Source organism: Mixophyes fleayi, chromosome 1 (assembly GCF_038048845.1).
Source record: "Mixophyes fleayi isolate aMixFle1 chromosome 1, aMixFle1.hap1, whole genome shotgun sequence".
In the NCBI taxonomy this organism is placed as follows: Eukaryota; Metazoa; Chordata; class Amphibia; order Anura; family Limnodynastidae; genus Mixophyes; species Mixophyes fleayi.
The window spans coordinates 87691744-87712512 of NC_134402.1; the positions used below are offsets into that span (position 1 = coordinate 87691744).

Below are 20769 nucleotides of genomic sequence, written 5' to 3' on the forward strand. Positions count from 1 at the left end.
CATAAAGGGGGGAAGCAGCATGGCACAGAGTGATGAAGGGGGGAAAAGCAGCATGGAGGGCACAGTGTGATCATAAGGGGTCACAGCGTGGTTGTGATGAAGGGTCACAGTGTGATCATAAGGAGACACAGTGTGGTGATGATGAGGGGGCAAAGTAATGTGTGTGTGATGGCACAGGGGGCTTGTAGTAACTGTGTGTGTGTTATGGCACAGGGAGCTTGTGGCGATTGTGTGCGTGTGATGGCACAGGGTGCTTGTGACATTGTAGTGTATGTGAGGTAGGTGGTGGCTAATTAATGGGTGCTATTTTGTTTGTGGAGTGATGGTGGGGCAATGTAATAGTGGGGACTATTAATTTAAGATGGGGTGGCTTGAGGGGCTATTCAATGTGGGTGTGAGTTTGGGGAGAATAAGATCTCTTTATTAAATGTGACTATGAATTGTTTAATGGCAGTGATGGTTGCAGGAAATAGGCATATTTATGAAATATAAATGCTATTAATTTCCCTCATTGTTTGCAGGGAAATAGGTTTATTTATTAAATGGGAATACTATTATTTTCATTTTGGGGCTGGAGCAAGGCCTTATTATTAATCGTGGGTGCTATTGATTTGACGTCGGGGCTGGTTGCAATTTTCTAAATGTACCCATTATTTTTAGGGCCCCTAACATTCCAGGATCCACACAAGCCGCAACTCAAGAAACCTGCAGCCACTGGTGCTGAAAGTGACAAGAACAGGTAGGAGAGAGCAGGAGTCTGTGAAATGTTGTGATTCTAGTGGTACAATCCCGATTTTTGGTGAGTGTTCTGCCCAATGTAAGGGGCAGGCCAAGACTGTGAACTCTTTATGTACACATTGCATTTTTTATATACTACACTGTGGTACTAGATGTCTTAAAAGTCAGGAGTGCTGGGACATATGTCACGCTCCGGTGAGTGGGCACTGCATCCTTGTGGCAATGGTGTACACAACAATGTAGGTTTTTTTTCTGCAGGAGAGTGGACTAGTACTTTTCACCTGCTAGCCACGTCTCAATGATGTATAGCCACGCCCCCAATTATATGACCACACCTTTAATCAATTTTACGCCGCTGCTCAATTTTTTCCCATGCTCAATTATAAGGGGGGCCCATTGAAGTTGTTGTACTGGGGCCCTGAATTACTCTTGGCAGCCCTGCTTTAGCCTGACATGTAGGTGGGGAAATTTTACAACTGAAAGCAAGCATACTTATGAGAAATCCAGGACTGGAAATGGCCGCATCTTCTTCAGAACACCCTGGGTACGACCTTACTGTACATGGCCTATGTTAGTTCGCCCCTTACATCCGAACATGAATCAGGTCTCATGTTTACTGCAGTAAAACCTTCTTTATTCACAAACTTAAGTTACATCAGTAACAATCATTAACAGTAATAAACACAATACCGAGTAGTGATCCTTACTTCTAAGATTCACACTGATTCTTCTCTATATTCTTCTCCAGATTGTGGCATCAATTTCTCACCCACAACACACTCTTACAGATATACTTCTGATGACCACAGCTTGTAATCTGACACTATTTTATAATATGGGGTAAGTGTCTCACTTTGTTACAGAAGACGGATTTTTTTATTTGTAGGACCTACTCCAGACACCAGAACAAGGAGCCACATCAAAAGCATGTTTTCGGAGAAGGTGTATGAGTATCTGGAGGAAAAAACATGTCAAATTTGACTTAATTCTGTACTGCAACAAAAAATAATAAAGCAGATCAATAAAAGGTTTATGTCTGATATCTTAACCTCTTACACCTTCTTCCTTTTATTCAACTATTACCTTAGAGTAACAACACGAGACTTGAGTGTGGCAAAATTAAATTATTTATTTAACTATGGTGGAGGAGAATAAAGCAGTCAGTCCGATGCGTGCCAGGCAAAACCCAACTGTCCTAGCATATACCTTAGGACTTTCCATCTGGGGCACCAACAACCCCTGGGTTCAAGTGGGGGACAAACCAAAACAACCCCGGGCGCACATATCTACCTGGACGAGGCACAATGTCCTGATTCTCCCGAACCCGTCCAACCTCTGGGCTATAGAGAAAGCAACCACAGGGCAACCCACAGGGGCGGTACCTGAAACCGAGACTAATAGCCGATTCACTCGAAGAGAGGCGGGTTCACCATGCCCAATACCGTAAATGTGCGCCCAAACAACCACTGGCCGTCGACTGACTGCGTTTTCCGGCCAAAACTCCATCCATCTTTGCGGACAGCCATGTCTGCCGCCATAAACTGATACTCACCCTGAACAATATCCAGCGATTCCTCATGTTCTCAGGAACCAAACGAATCAGGGAAGGTGGGCGGGCAACGTCCAGATCTGCAAGGCTGAATAATACCCCGCCCATCTAACTTATAACCTCTGAAACCCTCCCCTATGACACCAGATGGGCATACAACTAATAGTTAACCCTTACCTCCAGAGAATAACTCAGTTAAGAATACAGCACAGCTTTTATTAGCATTCGCTCATATGCAGATCTCAGTTCTTATTTCTTTCCATCATAGGTTGAATAAAAACTAAATTGCTCGCAACTCTTAGAATCTGTATGAATAAAGTGGTGTGAACTTGGTGACTAGTATAAATACATTGTTTGGTAGATCACAGAAAATCATTCCCTTACTGTGCATCAGAGATAAAACTTTTTCACGTGGTTTATTCAGAAACTTTGCTATGGAAAGAAGCTATAACCAGGACACTTTACGCACCTCCCTCTCACGCACCTATTTTTTTTGCTTTTTTGGTGACATCTGCACTGCATGTGCCAAGCATGTGCTGGTTAAATTTGCTTCTTTGCAGTGCTCTTTAGGTACTACTTAATTTTGTATTAAGAATTGGAGCCTCTCATTAGATACATAGGGTGATCCCAACTGTGAGAAGGGTAAAAGCTGGGAGAGATGCATATCTAGATGTAGCACTGTGTTTATTAAAGATTTGATCCCCAATCCAGAATGTTGAGAGTTTTGAACACTGACACCAAATGTGGAGGAAAGTGCCTTCTACATGACAGCCTCTCCGGCATATGTTTGAGGTATCAGGGAATATTTTATTCAGTCTGGTTGGAACTAGATACAAACAATATAGAAGTTTGTAGGAATTCTCTATTATTTTTATGCAGATGGAGCTGGAATCCGTGTTTTCCCTAATTTCTGCCCAGTCTTTGTTTAGTGTCTCTCCCAGGTCCCTCTTTCACACGTTCATGAAAGTATTTTCTTGTAGATGCCACGGACTTAAATTCAGTGTATAAATGATGATATAAACCCCTTTGTGGAAGTTTGTCTTAGGCAAAAGATTTCCACTGTGGTAAGAGGTCTGTGGGTCAAATATGTTTTGCCAGAGTTCATAAAATTATTTTTTAACCACCATCCCCCCAACTAGCAGAAGTGTGGTGCTAAAATGCCAGGGACCACCAAAGTTTGGGACAACTCCCTCCATAGTGCTCCAAAGCTGCTCCCCTTAACAATAACAATCCAGAAGAATTAAAATATAAACAGCACTTTTACATTTAAACACAGTCTCTATATTGATAAGGCATTGACATCAGTCTTTATGTTAGAAACTAACACTAGAACTGTTTCATTACCATGGTTGGAGTGTTTGTAGGGGTCCCTGACATGAATCATCCAGAGTTCTACAATATATATTTTGAGGTGGAATTATGAATGCTCAGATTTCTGGCTCAGTTGTCGTTTTATGTGGAAGTTTTTCGAAATTCCTCAGCATGCTCGATTCAGCTGGCTGTTTCTTTCTTTCCTCAAGTAGCTACTGCTAATCATTGCAATCACTGGTCTAACATAAACCCCTGCCTTTCAGCGATGCTTATCCAGTTTACTGACATCTCTTTATGTTCAAGTTTCACAGCAGTCTGTCTATATTCCCAGTTCCTGTGTATTGAGCTTGGACTGGATCTTACTATGATCCATGACCTTGACTCTGTTAAGAAACTTAATTTGTTTGCTATCGGCCCTGATCTCTAACAACTATTCCTGTCTGCTGGACATTGCCTTGCTTGATCATCTGCTGTTCTTTCTTGAGGACTTCTGCTCTTGGCATTCTAGTTATCTGCACCTGGTCATTCCTATAATTTGATCCTACTGTTCAAGGAAATGCCAGGGCTGGTAGAACATTGAGACACCTCCAGGGGATGTTAGTTCAAGGGAACTCAAATTCCCATGAGCCATGCCATCTGCTAGCAAACCAGTCCAGACACATAGCTCTGATCTTTGTTTTTCACATATAGAGTGCACTTGCATATCCTTCTGTATCTTTCCAATTACTTGACAATCACCCCATACTATTCAGTCGGTCTATTTTTTTAACTAGTCCAAAGTCTTCTTTTGAAAATGATGTACTAAGCTGGAGAATTAATGCACTCAAACCCATTGTCATACAAAAACAATAAATAATGCGCTCAATTTGGGTAACACTTGCTGTAACATTGGACCAGCTGACTAATATCACTGCCTGTGAGGTCAGCTTTCCAAGTGGGGCTTGGAAACTATAAGTGCTTTAACACATTGAAAGTGTTTCACTTAATTTCAAATTGAACAAATCTGCCTGTGAGAGTTTCCACAATTGATTAGTGCATTTCAAAAACGAGCATCATTAAAACACCATTAAAGGCAAATCCAAGAAAAGGGAATTGAAAACCACCAAAAAGGATTTTTTGCTTTTGTTTCCCTTTTTTGCTCACACCTCTAAAAATCAGCGAGGATCATTACTAAAGTATTGAGCTGGAGCACAATGCATTATGCTACTGTGGTACCTCACAAGCATGCAAAGCAACAACTGCCAAATGGATTATGCCCTGTATCTGCCTCTGAGTGTCAGAACTTCAATAATAATGGTTCGTTCATGCACCATCTTTCTCAGTGTAAGTTCCATTGTCTATTTCCTTATACACTTGTCTGTACAGAAAAAAAATATGCCATATTCACTTCTGTTTGAAGCATGTTTTCTCAGTCTGTAATGCAGTGGATCACACAAGGAATATGTTTGTCTGAATGCAGCACTCTTAGTAGCTACAAACACAGAAACACAACCAAACAATAAATTGTTTATAGCACATAACTATATGATATGTCTTACAGCATCATGCAGCAAATGCTGAAATTGTAGAATTGAAGCAAATCAGTAAAGAACATTTTTATCACATTTACATAGACGAATAGTACAGCTATTTGTTTTAAAATAGGTGCTTATTATTTGGAGTTTGCCCTGATAAAGTCCAGGTATCTGATGACCACAGCATAACAGCGTGGGAGATAATAAATATTGGCGGCCTCAACCATGTAACACTCTCTCATGCAACTTGTAAGGCATAATCCGTTTTGGTCTATAGCCATATCCTTGTGGCTCCTCTGTAAAAATTACTGAAACTGCTCTTGACATCTGTTTGAACTAGAGATGCTCAGGCTCGGTTCCCCGAGAACCGAACACACCCGAACTTAGAAGATCCGAGTACCGAACCGTGCCGGTTTGGTACTTTTGCGTCGTCAGATCTTGCGAGTTTTGGAATCTATAAGTACCGCCCTCCACAGCGATCTAGCGCCATTTCACAGAGGGGTAGCACGGTTCTTGGCAGTCTCTAGAGCAGTTGGGCAGCGTCATAAGTAGAAAAGAATGAGGAGGGGTAGCAGTGTTCTTCAAAGTCTCCAGTGACATTCAGGAGAGCTCCATTGCTAATTGTTATTGTTGAAACAGAAATACTAGGTCTGGCAGGCTTGGTCTTCTGAATCTGCAGTCACATTGTACTGTGTTATATAGGTAAACACATAGAGGAGAGCTTCATTGCTAATTGCACCACTTTTCTTACTGACAATTCTGTGTGGCAATATTTCCCAGATGTGTTTATGCCGTGTGTTTGAGTCATTGCTCTGTTGCTTAGCATCCAGCCAGGTCGCTGCAGTCTTTGTTTGAAAATGTATAAAAATATTATTGTGACCTGTGAGGTGGGCAAAATTGACTGCAAATGACTTGAAATTAGTGTTATTGAGGTTAATAATAATGTAGGGGGGAAAAAAGCAAAAATGTGTGATTTTGGCAACAAAAAATCGGATTCTTAGGGGGAAAAGATCGGGATCCAAAACCAAAACCAGAACCCGGGGGTCAGTGAACATCTCTAGTTTGAAGCAAACACCAAAACAGGTTAATCCAACACATGGGTGCTCTCAGAGTGCTTCCAATGTGGCCTCTATTCATTTTATGGGGCATTTATGAGAGCACTGGAAATAATGCGCTCCGTGTGCAGTAGAAATAACATATGCTAGTTGAATGTATACATATTCCATGTGTTTACACGTGAAATAGTTACATAAACTACAGTTATGACAAATGTGTTTAACCAGACCGCCCTCTAAAGGCAAAGCATAATATCAACAGTCAGTGCTGTCACAGTACTGGATACATATCATACGTCAGCGCCACGGATATCTGGGATACCACAACCACAGAGCTCGGCACTGACGTCAACGGCGCCATTTATAATAATGGCACAAACTAGTATCTGCCAGTCGTCAAGGACACAGCTTATGGATGTGAGAGGCTTATGCATCACTGAGCAGGCGTGCGTGGGAAACCTTAGCTGATACCTCGGCATAAAACGTCTGCGTGCTGCCACCACTGAAATGTTTGCCAGTCCCGCGGAGGAGCACGTGATCCTCGTGCGCGCCATAGGACACGTGCTGTGCGTGCGCTCGCCCGTGTAAAGGCGGGGCTAGCGGGGGGTAGAGAGCTGTAGTCATGACGTCAAGAAAAGCGGGCGCGCTAACCAAAAAGTCAGAGATGGCGGGAGGCGGGAAAAGAACCCCGCAAGCTGAGCAACAGGTGAGGGGAATGTACTAAACAAAATAACATGCCCGAGTCTACTCAGGCTTAGCAGGAGAACACCTGACATGTATCCAAGCCTGTCTTATGTTCTTACATCACGCTGCATCCCTGCAGTGTGACATTAGTCATGCTCGGTTATGTAGTTCTCAAAGTGCCACAGTTTGAAAAGTATAATTATATGGGACTATCTTTACACAGAGGGACTTGGTTCATTGTATCTAAGCTAAAGCTCAACCTACATCAACAATGTGTCTGTACACTGTGATCCAGCCGCCTGCCAAGTCTAATGTGCCCAACATATTGTGCTGCAAAGGATACATGTGTGGCAGCTTAGCTTATCTCTGCAGAGTGTTATACTGTTAGTGTCCAGCACCACTGGTATTCTTCTCCCTTATGTCCTGTGTTCTAGGAATATGCATTAATACATCTGACTTTGAATGTTTGTGGACTGAAGCCAAGCTGTCAGCTCTGTGTGACAGCTTGAAAATATTTAGCTGTAGCTAATTTTCTTCTTGCAAATTTTGGATTTGCCTACAGGGAAAACAACCAGGCTGTTACACGCAACAGAACATGGTGCTCTCTATTGGATACATTTACCCCTACTTGAGGAAACTTACTGTATTGTGAGCCCTGTTCACTTGTTGATTGTATAATATAGTCCTAAACCATGTATTGGATGGTAGAAGATGGTAGTCTGTCAACCATTTATGTAGGTACTGATAAAAATAAACACTTGGACTGTTCAGAGAGAACCTGTGTCACATAAATTAACTTTGTAATAATGCAGATATGTCTTTTCCACTTAAATCTATTATCGTCTTTCTTTTTGGGATGTTTATAGCACTTTTTTTCCCCAACACAGGCTAATGACACAGTAAAGGAAGATGCCAAGAAAAGACGCTCTGATCAATCAGATGTACCTGTCAACCTGCGGCAGGAGGTGGAACACCTGTATAAGCTTCCAATGCCTGAAGATTTCTATAAATTCTGGACTTTTTGTGCAGAGATTGACCCAGAAGCACCGCATGGTAAAAAAACAAACCCAAACTTTATCCTTTTGATATGAATCAGAATATATGTACTTTAATAGACTTCATGATAATGCTGGGTTTTCATAGGAACAAAAAAAATATTGGACTGTAGTCACATCTTTTGTTCATATTTTAAGTATAGTGAGCCTTTTTAGGGGACACATTGAGAGTACATACTTTGAATACAGGGTGCAATGACTATAATCATTTAGAACATAAGTGTCCAAACTCAGTCCACTGGGGGCAAACCGTTTGTGTTTTCAGGATTTCTTTAATAATGCACGGTTGAGTAATCTATTTGGCTGGGTCAGTGATTGTTCCACCTGTTTCTACAGACAGAAATCCAGAAAACATGAACTGTTGGTAGCCCTTGAGGGTTGAGTTTGGACACCTGATTTAGAACCTATGATATTCTTGAAAATGTACCGAGAAAACTGTTTAAAATACTAAAAAATTGAGTTGACTTTTTTTTTTTACATTTTTTAAAGTGCCTCTTTTCTACTTAGTCCAGAGCATAATGTCATGACTAATATTTTCTTTTAATGTGTTTTTTTTTTTCATCCAAATAAAACCTGGAGACAAGCACTCCATATAAAAATGATTCATTAAATTGAATATCAGAATAAATAAAAAAAAACATGGCATTTTTGCAAGGAGTAAAATATATACAATTGGCAGCAAACTCATCTTGAGATGATCATTTGGAGTAAAGTTCATGGTTGTGTGGGGTATTTATTTATTTTTTTGGGGTCAGCCCTTGAAGGTGCCAGAGGGGCACCAAAACGGCCGTTGGGCATAGTGTATGCCAGAAAGACTATCATGGGTTACATACTCCAGATTATCATCTCAAGATAAGTGTGTTGCTAATTGTATATATTTTACTTATTGTAAAGAATGAATACTTTTCCTTTAAAAACACTATAGGAAATCAGATGCTGGCTTCCAAGGAGTGTGTGTTCGCAAGCCAGTTTTCTTGTCTTCATTGGGTAGAATTGGTTGGGGTGTCTCACTACAGAATATGGTGCTGGATAAATAATCACAATGATCCCTTGTCTATCCTGTTGCTTCTATTTCAGATGTACTGAGATGCAGCCTTGGTCTGCAGCTTGTAGGCCCATACGACATTCTGTCTGACAAGCACAAGGTGGCTAAACATGACGTTAATTACAATCTACACTGGAGGTTTTTCTATGACCCCCCTGAATTCCAGACAATCATTATAGGGGACAGCAGGACACAATTCCACATTGGGTACTACAGGTGAGTCGGATTTCAGAGCAGCATTAAAACAAATTTGGAGATGAGCATGTTAAATGCACATTTGATCCAAAGAGTAATTCTAGAAGCAATTTTTTTTTCTCCTGCCGGTATGGTGTTTTTCTTTTTTTTTTTAAAAAAAAAAAAAAAATTAAAAATTATATATATATATATAATAATTTTTTTTTGCACAATGGACCAAAAATATACAATTTTAGCAGTGCCATTGCATTTGTAGCTGAGAAATATAGTGCTACTTGTATACCACTCTGCTTTTAACTCCACCCTTGTTTACCATCAGATATATTCCCTGCACGGAAGTGCATGAAAATGTATAATGCGGCACCCTTTTTGTAAGCCCACCTTTGCTGTATCAACCATTTTGGCCCATGCAGTGCTGCCAATGTAAAAATTGAGGTAGCACTAATGTGCTGCCACCTGTTTACAATAATTAACTTATTTTCTGTCAATATCTGATACAATTGTAGTGCGAAACCTGGTATTATTCAAAATCCTCAATATAGTGGTTATGAATGCATTGCATATAGCTTATTTTTCAATGCTATCTTGTTGCTATTGTTACAGCACCATCTAGTCCATTACATGTGCTCCAGTTTTCATAAAGATCTCCTAAACTGCCTGTTGTAAAAACCACAGCTCCACGGTTTTGGAGGTTTCAGGATTTCCTTTTTACCTCTTTCTACATACATTGTAATATCATTTTTAACATTTTGTGTTTGCCATATGTTGCTGTCGGTTACCTGAGTGATCTGAAGTGATCCAAAACATGTCAGATCTGGAGAGGCTGAGATTCTCATGGTGTACATAAATAAGCACCATCCTTACCCACTCACCATTAACTTAAGCAGCATTTAGTAAGCTAGATCACAATTGCTGTGCACATGTTGTCCATGTAACTAATTGTGATTCTCTTACTGTGCATGTCAAGCTTCTGTCTCTGTTTCCAGAGACTCTCCAGAAGAATTGCCTGTGTTTGTTGGCACTAATGAAGCTGTTAATGGATGCCTCATCGCTCCAGCTGGAGATAATATATTTTCTGCAGTCAAGTAGGTATCTGCCATGCTGCATAAGACTTTATTTTGCATTTTGGTAAAATATATTTTTGTTTCTTGTGTGAATCTGGCATTTTGCCTTCACTGGTGTAATTTTGCTATTTTTTTACTTGCTGTGAAATTAAAAGGGTTGTCTAGGTGCCTACAGACGGCTGCTAAGGGCGCTGCATCTTTCTGGAGAATATGCTATATTGGTGTTTGAAGGGTTTGTGCTTACAGGTGGTATTGTAATAGAATACAGAATGTAGCACAATGCTTGGCCCTGTGCTGTCACAAGTTTGTAGTGAATTGGTAGGCTGCTTTCTCCTGAATATTGGTTCAGCTGACAAAATGGCTGGACTGTCCTGTTTTGGAGTGAGCTGTCACTAGTGTTTACAATGTGAATGCTGTTTCACGTTATCATAAATAGACATTCCATTTTAAGCGTTTCAGATTACTAGAGTCTGTCTGTTAAAGCAGATAACAAATTGATAGAGCTCTAAAAATCTATTTCCTTGATAAAAAAAAATCTATATACAGGGCAGAAATAAAAGCCACAAATATGAAAAGAGGCTGCAAATTTGATTACAATCAATTTATTAAAAATGACATTAAATCATTCACAAAAATACATAAAGTAATAAAAATATATCTAACATAGGAAATTAATAGCAAATCGTATAAAGAGTTCTTTTAGACCCTAAAAATGAATCCATCTCATAAATAAAAACTATATATACTATAAAACGCCATGTAGTTATGTCCCAATCTGTTGTACTGTTACTCATAGAACAGTCAGGGCTTCTAAAGATGGATCACCAGCATGCCTTTAGATCAATTGTTCCTGGAGTTATTACTTGTATGTTTTTTACAAAGTTCAAAGAAATATTGGTAAGAAAAATCTTTTTCCAGATAATGGAGAATAATAAATAACAGAATCTTTTGTTCCAATTAGTAGACAGCTACCACCTACCCAGAGTCTGGGAAATCATATTTTTTGCTTAACGCGACAGTTTCCTCAAGCGCCCAAAACAAATGTGCTGACAGCTTCTGCTTACCTAGATCCTGGGAACGTAACCTTGATTGAATCCAACACACAATTCTACACTTGCATAAGTAATTTCGGGTGGCCACCCACACACTTCTCCTTACTCCAGATTGGTAAACGCTTTGATCAGGGTAGTTAAGCATACTTTCTATTCGCCTGTTGTCTCCAAAGGAATCGTGGCACTAACCGTCCTTTTTAGACAACTGACGGATAGAGAGTCCCCCTGATTTTATTCACAATTATCGAAAATAGACAATTTTATTAAAGTCTGGTTAGTTGGATTTCCTGTGGTTCCTTTTTTGACTTGTGATGGTCCCAAATGTAATATGTAAATTTTTATTCTTCAGACAGTTTGCAATAAAGAAGCTAAAGGAAATTGTTGATAAAAAGAAAGTTACCGCAGTGAAGGACTTATTAGAGAAACTGACAGCAGCAGCAGACAATCTGCAGTACTCGCTGGAACAGAAATCTGCCTCCATGAAAAAGAGGGATAAGAAAGTTAGTACTTTCATTTTTAATTTCTTACTCCATTAGAGAATACGTGATGATTTTGTTTCAAAGCACATAGGTAGCATGCACATGCAATTTTTTCCTTGTTTCAAAAGTACTATCGGGAGCAAGCTAAGTACAACACTTCACTAATCATAATTTGGAGCTGTTTTTTCCCACCTATTTAAAACTGCTCATTTGTACCACTGGTCATAAATGTTAGAATCTGCAGTCCTGAAGGTTGGCAGGATCTGTCTTTGGGTTGTGGGCTGGAACCAATTTTTGATTCTTTCTTGGTTGTGGTCTAACCATTCCTCCCCCCACACAATGCCCCAGCTACAGCACATTTGACAATCCCCATCTAATACTTGTCTGACCTAATTGTCAGACCTGCCACTTAGTCTTCTGCAGCACTTGTCCTACATGCGTAGATGATCTTTCCTTGCTAAAAATTGCATTATTGTCCAAGTAAGCCTGTGTAAAGTCTTCAAACCTTTTGAATAGGTCATTGACTTGTTGCTGATGTGTTCATCTCAAATAGCATGACCTCAAACTCGAAAAAGCCAAATGGGGTCAGTTCTTGAAGCTCTGGGGTCAGCGATTTGCCAATAACCTTTCTTCAAGTTAAGAGTGGTAATATGGGGTAGGGAATAGCCGTCAAACACCATCGCGTTCAGCTGGCAGTAGTCTACACATAATCATGTTGCCTGTTTTACTTGGGGCCCAAGACAATGAACAATGCCTATGGACTGTGCTATAGCTGGATAATGCCTAACTTTAGCATCTCCTTTACTAGGATGTAGTTAATCTGTCAAAAATGGACATGTCATCATTCAGACTGATGACTGTCAGGATGTCGGCATGTTTCGTTCTGTCTGCCGTGACAAAGTTGATATTTAAGCATGTAGACATAATGAACACAGACATTCTGATTGTCGACATTATGGTGTCAACAGTCTGAATTTAGACGTTCAATGTCGACAGATTGTACCCAACCCCCTGTACCTTCCTGTATACTTTTACCTCTCCTGGGAGCTGGTAGACTGATTGACCTATGCACAACAGTTTCCACTTGGTGCATTATAAAGGAAATTTGACTGGTCTTTCTACAGAACTGCGCCTCAGCGGTCTGCTGGACTGACTCCCAGCTACAACATATTTGGCCATCAAGTTTCTTGCCCCACATGATTTTCTCTACACCACCTTCACCTTTTGGCATCCATGTGGTGGTCTGGTAGTGGAGCGCTTCCTCCAACTGTAAACGGCAAGCTGACATGTCTTCAACATGTTTACAATTGCTCAAGTGTTTTGGGGCGGTGTACAATCCAGCCCAAGCAGACTTGTGGGCATTAGAACAAGCATCTTCTGCCCAGCCTTAAAATATGGGTGCTCGTGCTCTGTTCATACTAGGCTTTCTACTTCATTTGCAGTTTTGCAAGTTGGCTTGGGCAAACGATATGAGGTTCCCCTACTGATCTCTGAGCCTTATCACATACTCGTTTAGAGACATTCTGGATGGTGAGGTTCCTGGACTCTACGACCATACAGTCATTCAAAGGGAAAGAAACTAGGAGATCCCTGTGGTACCTCCCACTAAGCAAACAGGAGGTGTAGCAGGTCTCTGAAATCATAAATGACTATAGCATCTGCTTCAGCGTCCTGTTAAACTGTTCGCACACTCTTTTAGTCTCGGGGTAGTAGGGCTTGTAATGATTTGCCTCACTTTCTGAACTTTTGCCAGAGACATTGGTCCAGTTCATTCGTGAACAGTGTTCCCTTGATCAATTAGGAGTCTCTTGGGGAAGCATACTCTACTAGATACTACTAGCAGTGCATCTGTTAACTTTTCCGCAGTGATTGAGGACAAAGACGCAACCTTATGATACCATGACTATTGGCGAGGACCAGAGTGGGGATGCCCAAACCTAGACACGTATCGTAGAACTTGCAGAATGTCTGGATGTCCCCTGACATTCCTGGCCAGAAAAAGTTCTGTCAGGCACTTCAAATTTCCCCTGAAGTCTCGCCATAAGGATTTCATGGGCAACTGACAATAGATGCGTGAAAAATATCTGTGAGCCCAATAGTTGAACTTGTTCACTGACAGGCCTATAACTTTCTGCTATCCTGTATGTTAACCCTTTCTGCATGGTCGCTCATCGCCATCCTTGAAAGCTTGGCGCATCATGCCTTCCAGAGATGCATCAGAGAACTGAACTCTCCCCTGCGTCCCTCACTTTCCACTAAGGTTAAACACACTACAGAGCAGTCTACATATGGGCTACTAGGGTTAGTACCTACTCCACATTAGAGCTGGCATGCTTCTAGGCATGGGAGCATCAGTGAGCAATCCTACAGGTTCAAGCAGGCTGGAAAAACTTCATCTGTGTCTCTCAAGGCAAATCATTGGCTGGATAATCCTGATGATCTAGTTGCTTTGAGCCTTTTTTTTTTCTCTGGGTAGGTTGATGCTGTGGCAAGCTCTTTTTGGCTATTGTCTTGCTGTTTGGGTCTGTTCCTCTCGGTTGGGTGATACTGGAACCAACCAGAATGTAGTCTGTCAGCTTGACTTCATTTGCTGGAAAATAATATACAGACAGTTTGTAAACCCAAGATTGTTTCCTAGGAATATATATGTTGGCAGGCAATCCTTGACAGAAACTTCTCAAACCTTCATAGGCTTTTCTCTTTGGAGTCAGTCTGCCACTGTATGTTTGGCAGTTCAACCCTGCAATACAGAAGCAGGATTAACAAGGTGGGGCCATTTTACAGTGATTGAGACAACTAAGTCTTAGCCCCTGTCCCTAGAGGGTTCCCACTTGGACCAGCTGCAGAGGCCTACACACTGTCTGGTGGGAAGCACCCAGGTGTTTGGGTACTTGCATGGGGGAGTTTGACAAAAGATTGGTGTTCAACTGTCCACACAGTCCTTTGGTGCTAGCTGTTTGGCATTTCTGCTAGTGTCCGAACTGTCGCATATTGGTCAGCGAACCCGGCAGCAACTTTCAATATAGTCATGGCCACAAGTTTTGAGTATGACACAAATATTATCTTTCACAAAGTCTGCTGCCTCACGTTTTATGATGGCAGTTTGCATATACTCCAGAATGTCATGAAGAGTGATCAGATGAATTGCAATTCATTTCAAAGTTCCTATTTGTCATGACAATGAACTTCTATCCCAAAAACATTTCCACTGAATTTCAGCCCTGCCACTAAAGGACCAGCTGACATCAGGTCAGTGATTCTCTCGATAACACAAGTGAGTATTGACGAGGAAAATGCTGGAGATCACTCTGCCATGCTGAGTGAGTTAGAATAACAGACGAAGTTTTAAAAGGAGGGTGGTGCTTGAGCTCATTGTTCTTCCTCTGTTAACCATGGTTACCTGCAAGGAAATGTGCATTTATTATTGTTCGGTACAAAAAGGGCTTCACAGGCAAGGATATTGCTAGTAAGATTGCACCTAAATCAACCATTTATCGGATCATCAAAAAATTCAAGGAAAAATTTAATAGTTGTGAAGAAGGCTTCATGGTGCCCAAGAACGTCCAGAAAGCACATGGATCCTCTCTTAAAGTTGATTCAGCAGCAGGATTGGGGCACCACCAGTGCAGAGCTTGCTCAGGAATGGCAGCAGACAGGTGTGCGTGCATCTGCATGCACAGTGAGGCGAAGACTTTTGGTGGATGGCCTGGTGTCAATAAGGCCAGCAAATAAGCCACTTCTCTGCAGGAAAAACATCAGGGACAGACTGATATTCTGCAAAAGGTACAGGGATTGGACTGCTGAGTACTGAGGTAATAATTTTTTCTGATGAATTGCTTTTCAGATTTGTTTAGGGCATCTGGAAAAACGCTTGCCTGGAGAAGGAAAGGTGAGCGCTACCATCGGTCCTGTCATGCCAACAGTAAAACATCCTGAGACCATTCATGTGTGGGGTTGCTTCTCCGCCACAGCCATGAATAAAGAATGGTACAAAAACATCCTCCAAGAGCAACTTCTCCCAACCATCCAAGAACAGTTTGGTGATAAACAATGCCTTTTGCTGCATGATGGAGCACCTTGCCATAAAGCAAAAGCGATAACTAAAGTGCCTTGGGGATCAAAACATTGAAATTTTAGGTCCATGGCAAGGAAACTCCTCAGACCTTATTCCCATTGAGAACTTGTGGTCAATCCTCAAGAGGCGGCGGGTAGTTAAACAAAGACCCACAAATTTGGACAACCTCCAAGCATTGATTAGGTAAGAATGGGTGGCCATCAGTCAGTATGTGGCCCAGAAAATGATTATCAGCATTTCAGAGCAAATTGCAGAGGTCTTCAAATAGAAAGTTTAACACTGCAAATATTGACTCTTTGCATAAACAATGTAATTGTCAATAAAAGCCTTTGACACTTATGAAATGGTTGTAATTTTACTTCGGTATACCATAGAAACACGTGACAAAGTCTAAAAACACTGAAGCAGCAAACTTTGTGAAAAACAATATTTGTGTCATTCTCAAAACTTTTGGCCATGAATGTGTAGTTGGCTTCCAATCTACACTACCTTCCAAAACAGTTGGTACATACCGGGGGTGAAACTGTCAAATCAAGTCTTATCTCACCCTGGAATTTGCTAGCAGATCCATCTTACAATTTTACCACGAGTTGCTGCAGGTGGTTGCCAAATGCCCAATAGGTGATGTTTGTCCTTGGCTTAGTCCTGAAACTTCTGCCTGGGCATAACATTTTAGTACATCATAGTCCGCACAGTGCTCTAGGACCAGTCCATGGTATGCTTCCCCTGCCTGTCCTTGCGTTGGGGGACCTGTGCACCAGTTGTAGGGGAGTAGTTCCTGCCACCACCAGGCTCCTTCACCAATACCTTGAACTACTTACTTGGTGGTGTTTAGCCTCTGCACCACCTCTTTGCTTGTGACCTTGGCTGAACCTTCCTGACTGCTTGCTTAGGATCAGGACTGCAGGGTAGCAGGCAGAGAGTTGACTTAAGTGTTATGGTCCCAACACAGGACAGTCGGGGAATGGATTAGTTAACTTGTATGTAGGTCACAGGATTGAGTAGTGTCCCTTTTGGACACCACTAACACTGCAACGCTTCCTATTGTTGGGATACACCATGAGAAGAGCGCTAGACCACTGTGGCTCGGTAAATTACATTTATTTATTAACTCATTTTGAAATTAGTTTATATTACACATTATCTTTAAAATTGTCGGACTTATGCACTTTGGTGTCTTTTGGCCATTCATTGGAAAGCAAAGCTGAATATTTAGCTGAAGCCTGATGCATATGTTTTCAGCTTTGCTTTCAATGACTTGCAATTTAATTTGGAGTGATCACATGTTTTTGGTAATTACTAGCCATTTGGGATACTTATTTTCTCTCTCTGTCCACTGTGTTGTATTAGGTGGTGACCAAATCCTTCCATGGTGCAGGCCTGGTGGTACCAGTAGATAAGAATGATGTAGGATACAGGGAGCTTCCTGAAACCGATGGTAAGTAGTTGGATCGGTTTTGCGTTGTCCAGAAATAGCTGTTGTACAGAATACAAATACACATGCATAATTTAAAATTGTTTTTTTTGTTTTTTTAAATGTGCGTGTGAGCCTGATTGGACAACAAGGCACAGCATAAGAATGCACTGTACATAAGCACATTGGGAGACGATCATGACAATTGTTCTATGTGGGAGAAGGTGGTGATGCCCGCAGCAATAAATCGGATGTTTGTCTACGTTAGCTGTGTTTAAAAATTAGCTGTCATGGGAAACGGCACGTTTTTTATGCAGTCAACTTAAATCTCCCTCATTGATAAGTGGTTTGCATAAATTGTTGTGAACTTTAATGCATGGTGTGTGAGCAATTTACTGGAGATCCAGAAATTTCAGATTTGGATGATATCTTAGTTTGATGCCCCCAAATAGTCAAAATGTCTAAGATACGAAGCTGGGAAAGGAGCAGCATACTGTTCCATAATATTCTTTACCATTCTATGGAAAGCCTAACCATCTGCTCTGTGTTGTGATGTGTATGTTTTGCTTCTCTTAGTCATCTGTAGTGGTAGCAGGGAAAGGTTGGACCACATTTTTCAGCTTCGAAAGCATAACGTTTCATACAAGGTTGTAACAAATTCATGTGCTGTACTAGCGTTTAGTTTATTTTTTTTGTTTTGTTTTTTCTTACACTAGTGCAATGTGTATAATCTCTTCTGAAAATGGAATTTGTTCCTATTGTCGCCATATCCCCTCTGAGTTAGTCATATTCGAAAGAGGTGCAAAAGAGTTGTGGGATTTTTATAAATCGGGTATTTTATTAACGTTTTCAAGACATACATAACATGTTTACTCCAAACGAATAAAACCGTAACAAACATAAACAAAAAAACAGAGAAAATTTTGGCCGTTTATAGCAGGGAGCACCTTACAAACTTATTGTATCACAACAGTTAAGTTACACTGGTGCAGTCACTGACAAATTTATGCAAATTTAGAGTATATAGTTTATATGTATGTGTACATCTTAATGGGTGGCATTGCATACAGTAAACAGATTATGATTAGCCAAACAGTCCTAACTATGCAAAGAGGAGCCGAGTTGAAGTTAGAGCAGGCGTTGTGTATCAAAAACTGGAAAGTACCAGGGTAAGGGAGGGGGGGGTGGGTGGGGAGACTCAGGGAGGAGGGGGGAGACAGTGACTGTTCAAGTATGTATAGCCTTTGCCTTGACCATGGGGACCATATTTTATGATATTGGTGTTTCGCTCTTCTTTCAGTATACATGTACCTCTTGTGATGCATAGTGTCATTTTGCCAAGGCTTTCCAGTTATAAAAATTTGGGTATTCTACTGCCAGCCACGTACAGGCTATGATAACTTTAGCCAGGGTGGTAAGGATAAAAATATATTGGTAGAAGTCTATCTAAATTGTCTTTCAAAGAAATACCAAATAAACATACCTTGGGAGTCAAAGGGGGAATCCCTGGTACCGTACTTCCAATACAGGCCCACACACATACAGAAGGCATGTACCCCCTGACATTCCCATAGCAGGTGCCAGAAGTTACAACCCGACAATCCACATTTAGGACATTTAGTATTAGATTTTCCCCCAATATTACCCAAAGAGCTTGGGGTATGATATACTCTATGCAATATGTTAAGGTGTATCTGTTGGAAACTGATACTCGAGGTAGCGTCTCGTATGGTTTTCAGAATGCGACTCCATTTCTCCTCCAAGAGTATTCTCAGATCAGTCTCCTATTTGGCTTTAAGGGTTAATAGGCTGTTAATTGCAGAGTGGTAATTAAGCTCAGCATATACCGTGGAAATAATTCTGCATCCGTGCGTTTGTTTCAGGAGCACTCTGATGGGAGAGATTAAAAGCGTGGGAGGAAAATCGCCAAATTGTGATTGTGTAGCATGTCTGAGTTGCAAATACCAGTAACATCAGTATGAGGTATATTAGTCTCTGGAGCTGGGGAAAGGATGTAAAAACCCCTCATCATAGAGATGACTCAACGCAGACACTCCGATTTGGCTCCAGAAAGGGGAAAAGGTTTTTTTTTCACTTCGTCCATATATTATAAAATACATAATTGGCTGTTAATTTGTAACAAAGTACATTAACTCACAGCTGCCAATCAGTAGTTACTTGATTTGTGACATCTTATATTACCTTTTTGAAGGGTATCTACACCAAAAGCAACATCTCCTAGGCAGATTTTTTTTATATAATTTTGTCACTTACAGGAAATCTTTGGTACATGTGTCACAATCTGCCAATTTGTCTTCTCTTGGGGTTTTGTTGCTTTGTTTTTTGAAATCCGATGTCCTTTTTTGTTTTCAGGAAATCTTAAGAAAATTTGCAAAGCCATTGTGGAAGCTCCTGATGATGAAAAGAGAATGAAAGCTTTTGCGCCTATTCAGGAAATGATCACTTTTGTTCAATTTGCTAATGATGAATGTGATTATGGGATGGGCTATGAGCTGGGAATTGACCTGTTTTGTTACGGATCACATGTAAGTAGTCGGGGTTTTCACAGTAATTTGTTTACTAATGGGAGAAATGTTTATTTCCATATTTATTTATTTAAATATGCAAAGTTAAGGGTCCATTTTGCGGAAACATACCTCGTGTCTAAACTGCTGAGATGGCTAGATTACATGCCACAGATTACTGCAAATCCACAACCCCCTAAAGATGGAGCTGAAGTATAGGGTTTATCTATTTTGCACGTTTAAGCCTTAAAAGTGGACTTTTTATCAAGTGGAAGTTTTATCATATGAAAAGAATCATTGAAATGGTATTTTTTTTTTATTTTTGTTCCTCCATTGTAGCAAGTTCTTATAAAATGGCCATAAATTATATTTCAATATGTTTGCAAAAGAAATGCCCATCTGTCCTGAATAAAAATAAAACGTCTATTGGGTAAAAGTTACCTACGATGAAATTGGCAACTTAAATTGGTTTAATTATTAAGAGAAAATGGTTAAATTGTTTTGTTTTTATTTTTCAGTACTTTCACAAAGTAGCTGGTCAACTCTTGCCCCTGGCATACAAACTCCTGAAAAAAGATTTATTTGCGGAAATAATTGAATCTCACCTGGCAAACCGGAGCAAAGAGAATGTAAACCAACTAGACACATAATCCAGACTGAGGCATTGTTTTGAATGTTTATTTGTTATGTTACTGTTCTCATGCATTATTATATAAAGTTAGTTTTTGTAAGAAAATATAGTTGTCATGTGTCTATCAATCCGCATGTGGCTTTGGTAAAGAAGACATAATGCTTTAGTTATTCTAACCTACCATCTAACAATGTGGCAAGACAACATTAGAATTTAATTCAGAAATGTTTGCGAAGGATTTGATTTTGGGGAGTGGGAATTTAAAATAAGTCCTAAGAGTAGGTGTGTTTTACAAAAGATGAGTAGCACTTTAACAAATGGAGCTAAGACATAGAGCTCCCCTGCCCTCCAGAGAGAAGTGGACTAGCCCAGCCTGGCAGGCA

The 20769-nt window shown here is 40.5% G+C and overlaps 1 protein-coding gene across 1 annotated transcript; it reads left to right on the forward strand.

Moving 5' to 3' along the window:
* Positions 1-6601: 6601 nt before the first annotated feature.
* On the forward strand, positions 6602-20508 carry HPF1 (histone PARylation factor 1). Its single transcript, XM_075197743.1, has 8 exons — positions 6602-6873; positions 7739-7904; positions 8984-9167; positions 10133-10231; positions 11612-11762; positions 17167-17254; positions 19604-19776; positions 20274-20508. The coding sequence occupies exons 1-8, from the start codon at positions 6790-6792 to the stop codon at positions 20403-20405; spliced, it is 1077 nt and encodes a 358-aa protein (XP_075053844.1). The 5' UTR covers positions 6602-6789; the 3' UTR covers positions 20406-20508.
* Positions 20509-20769: the final 261 nt, after the last annotated feature.

Coding starts and splice junctions, on each gene's coding strand:
- HPF1 (XM_075197743.1), top strand. CDS start 6,790: ATGACGTCAAGAAAAGCGGGCGCGCTAACCAAAAAGTCAGAGATGGCG. Junction 7,905..8,983: donor TGACCCAGAAGCACCGCATG/GTAAAAAAACAA, acceptor CTTCTATTTCAG/ATGTACTGAGATGCAGCCTT. Junction 17,255..19,603: donor GGAGCTTCCTGAAACCGATG/GTAAGTAGTTGG, acceptor TTTTGTTTTCAG/GAAATCTTAAGAAAATTTGC.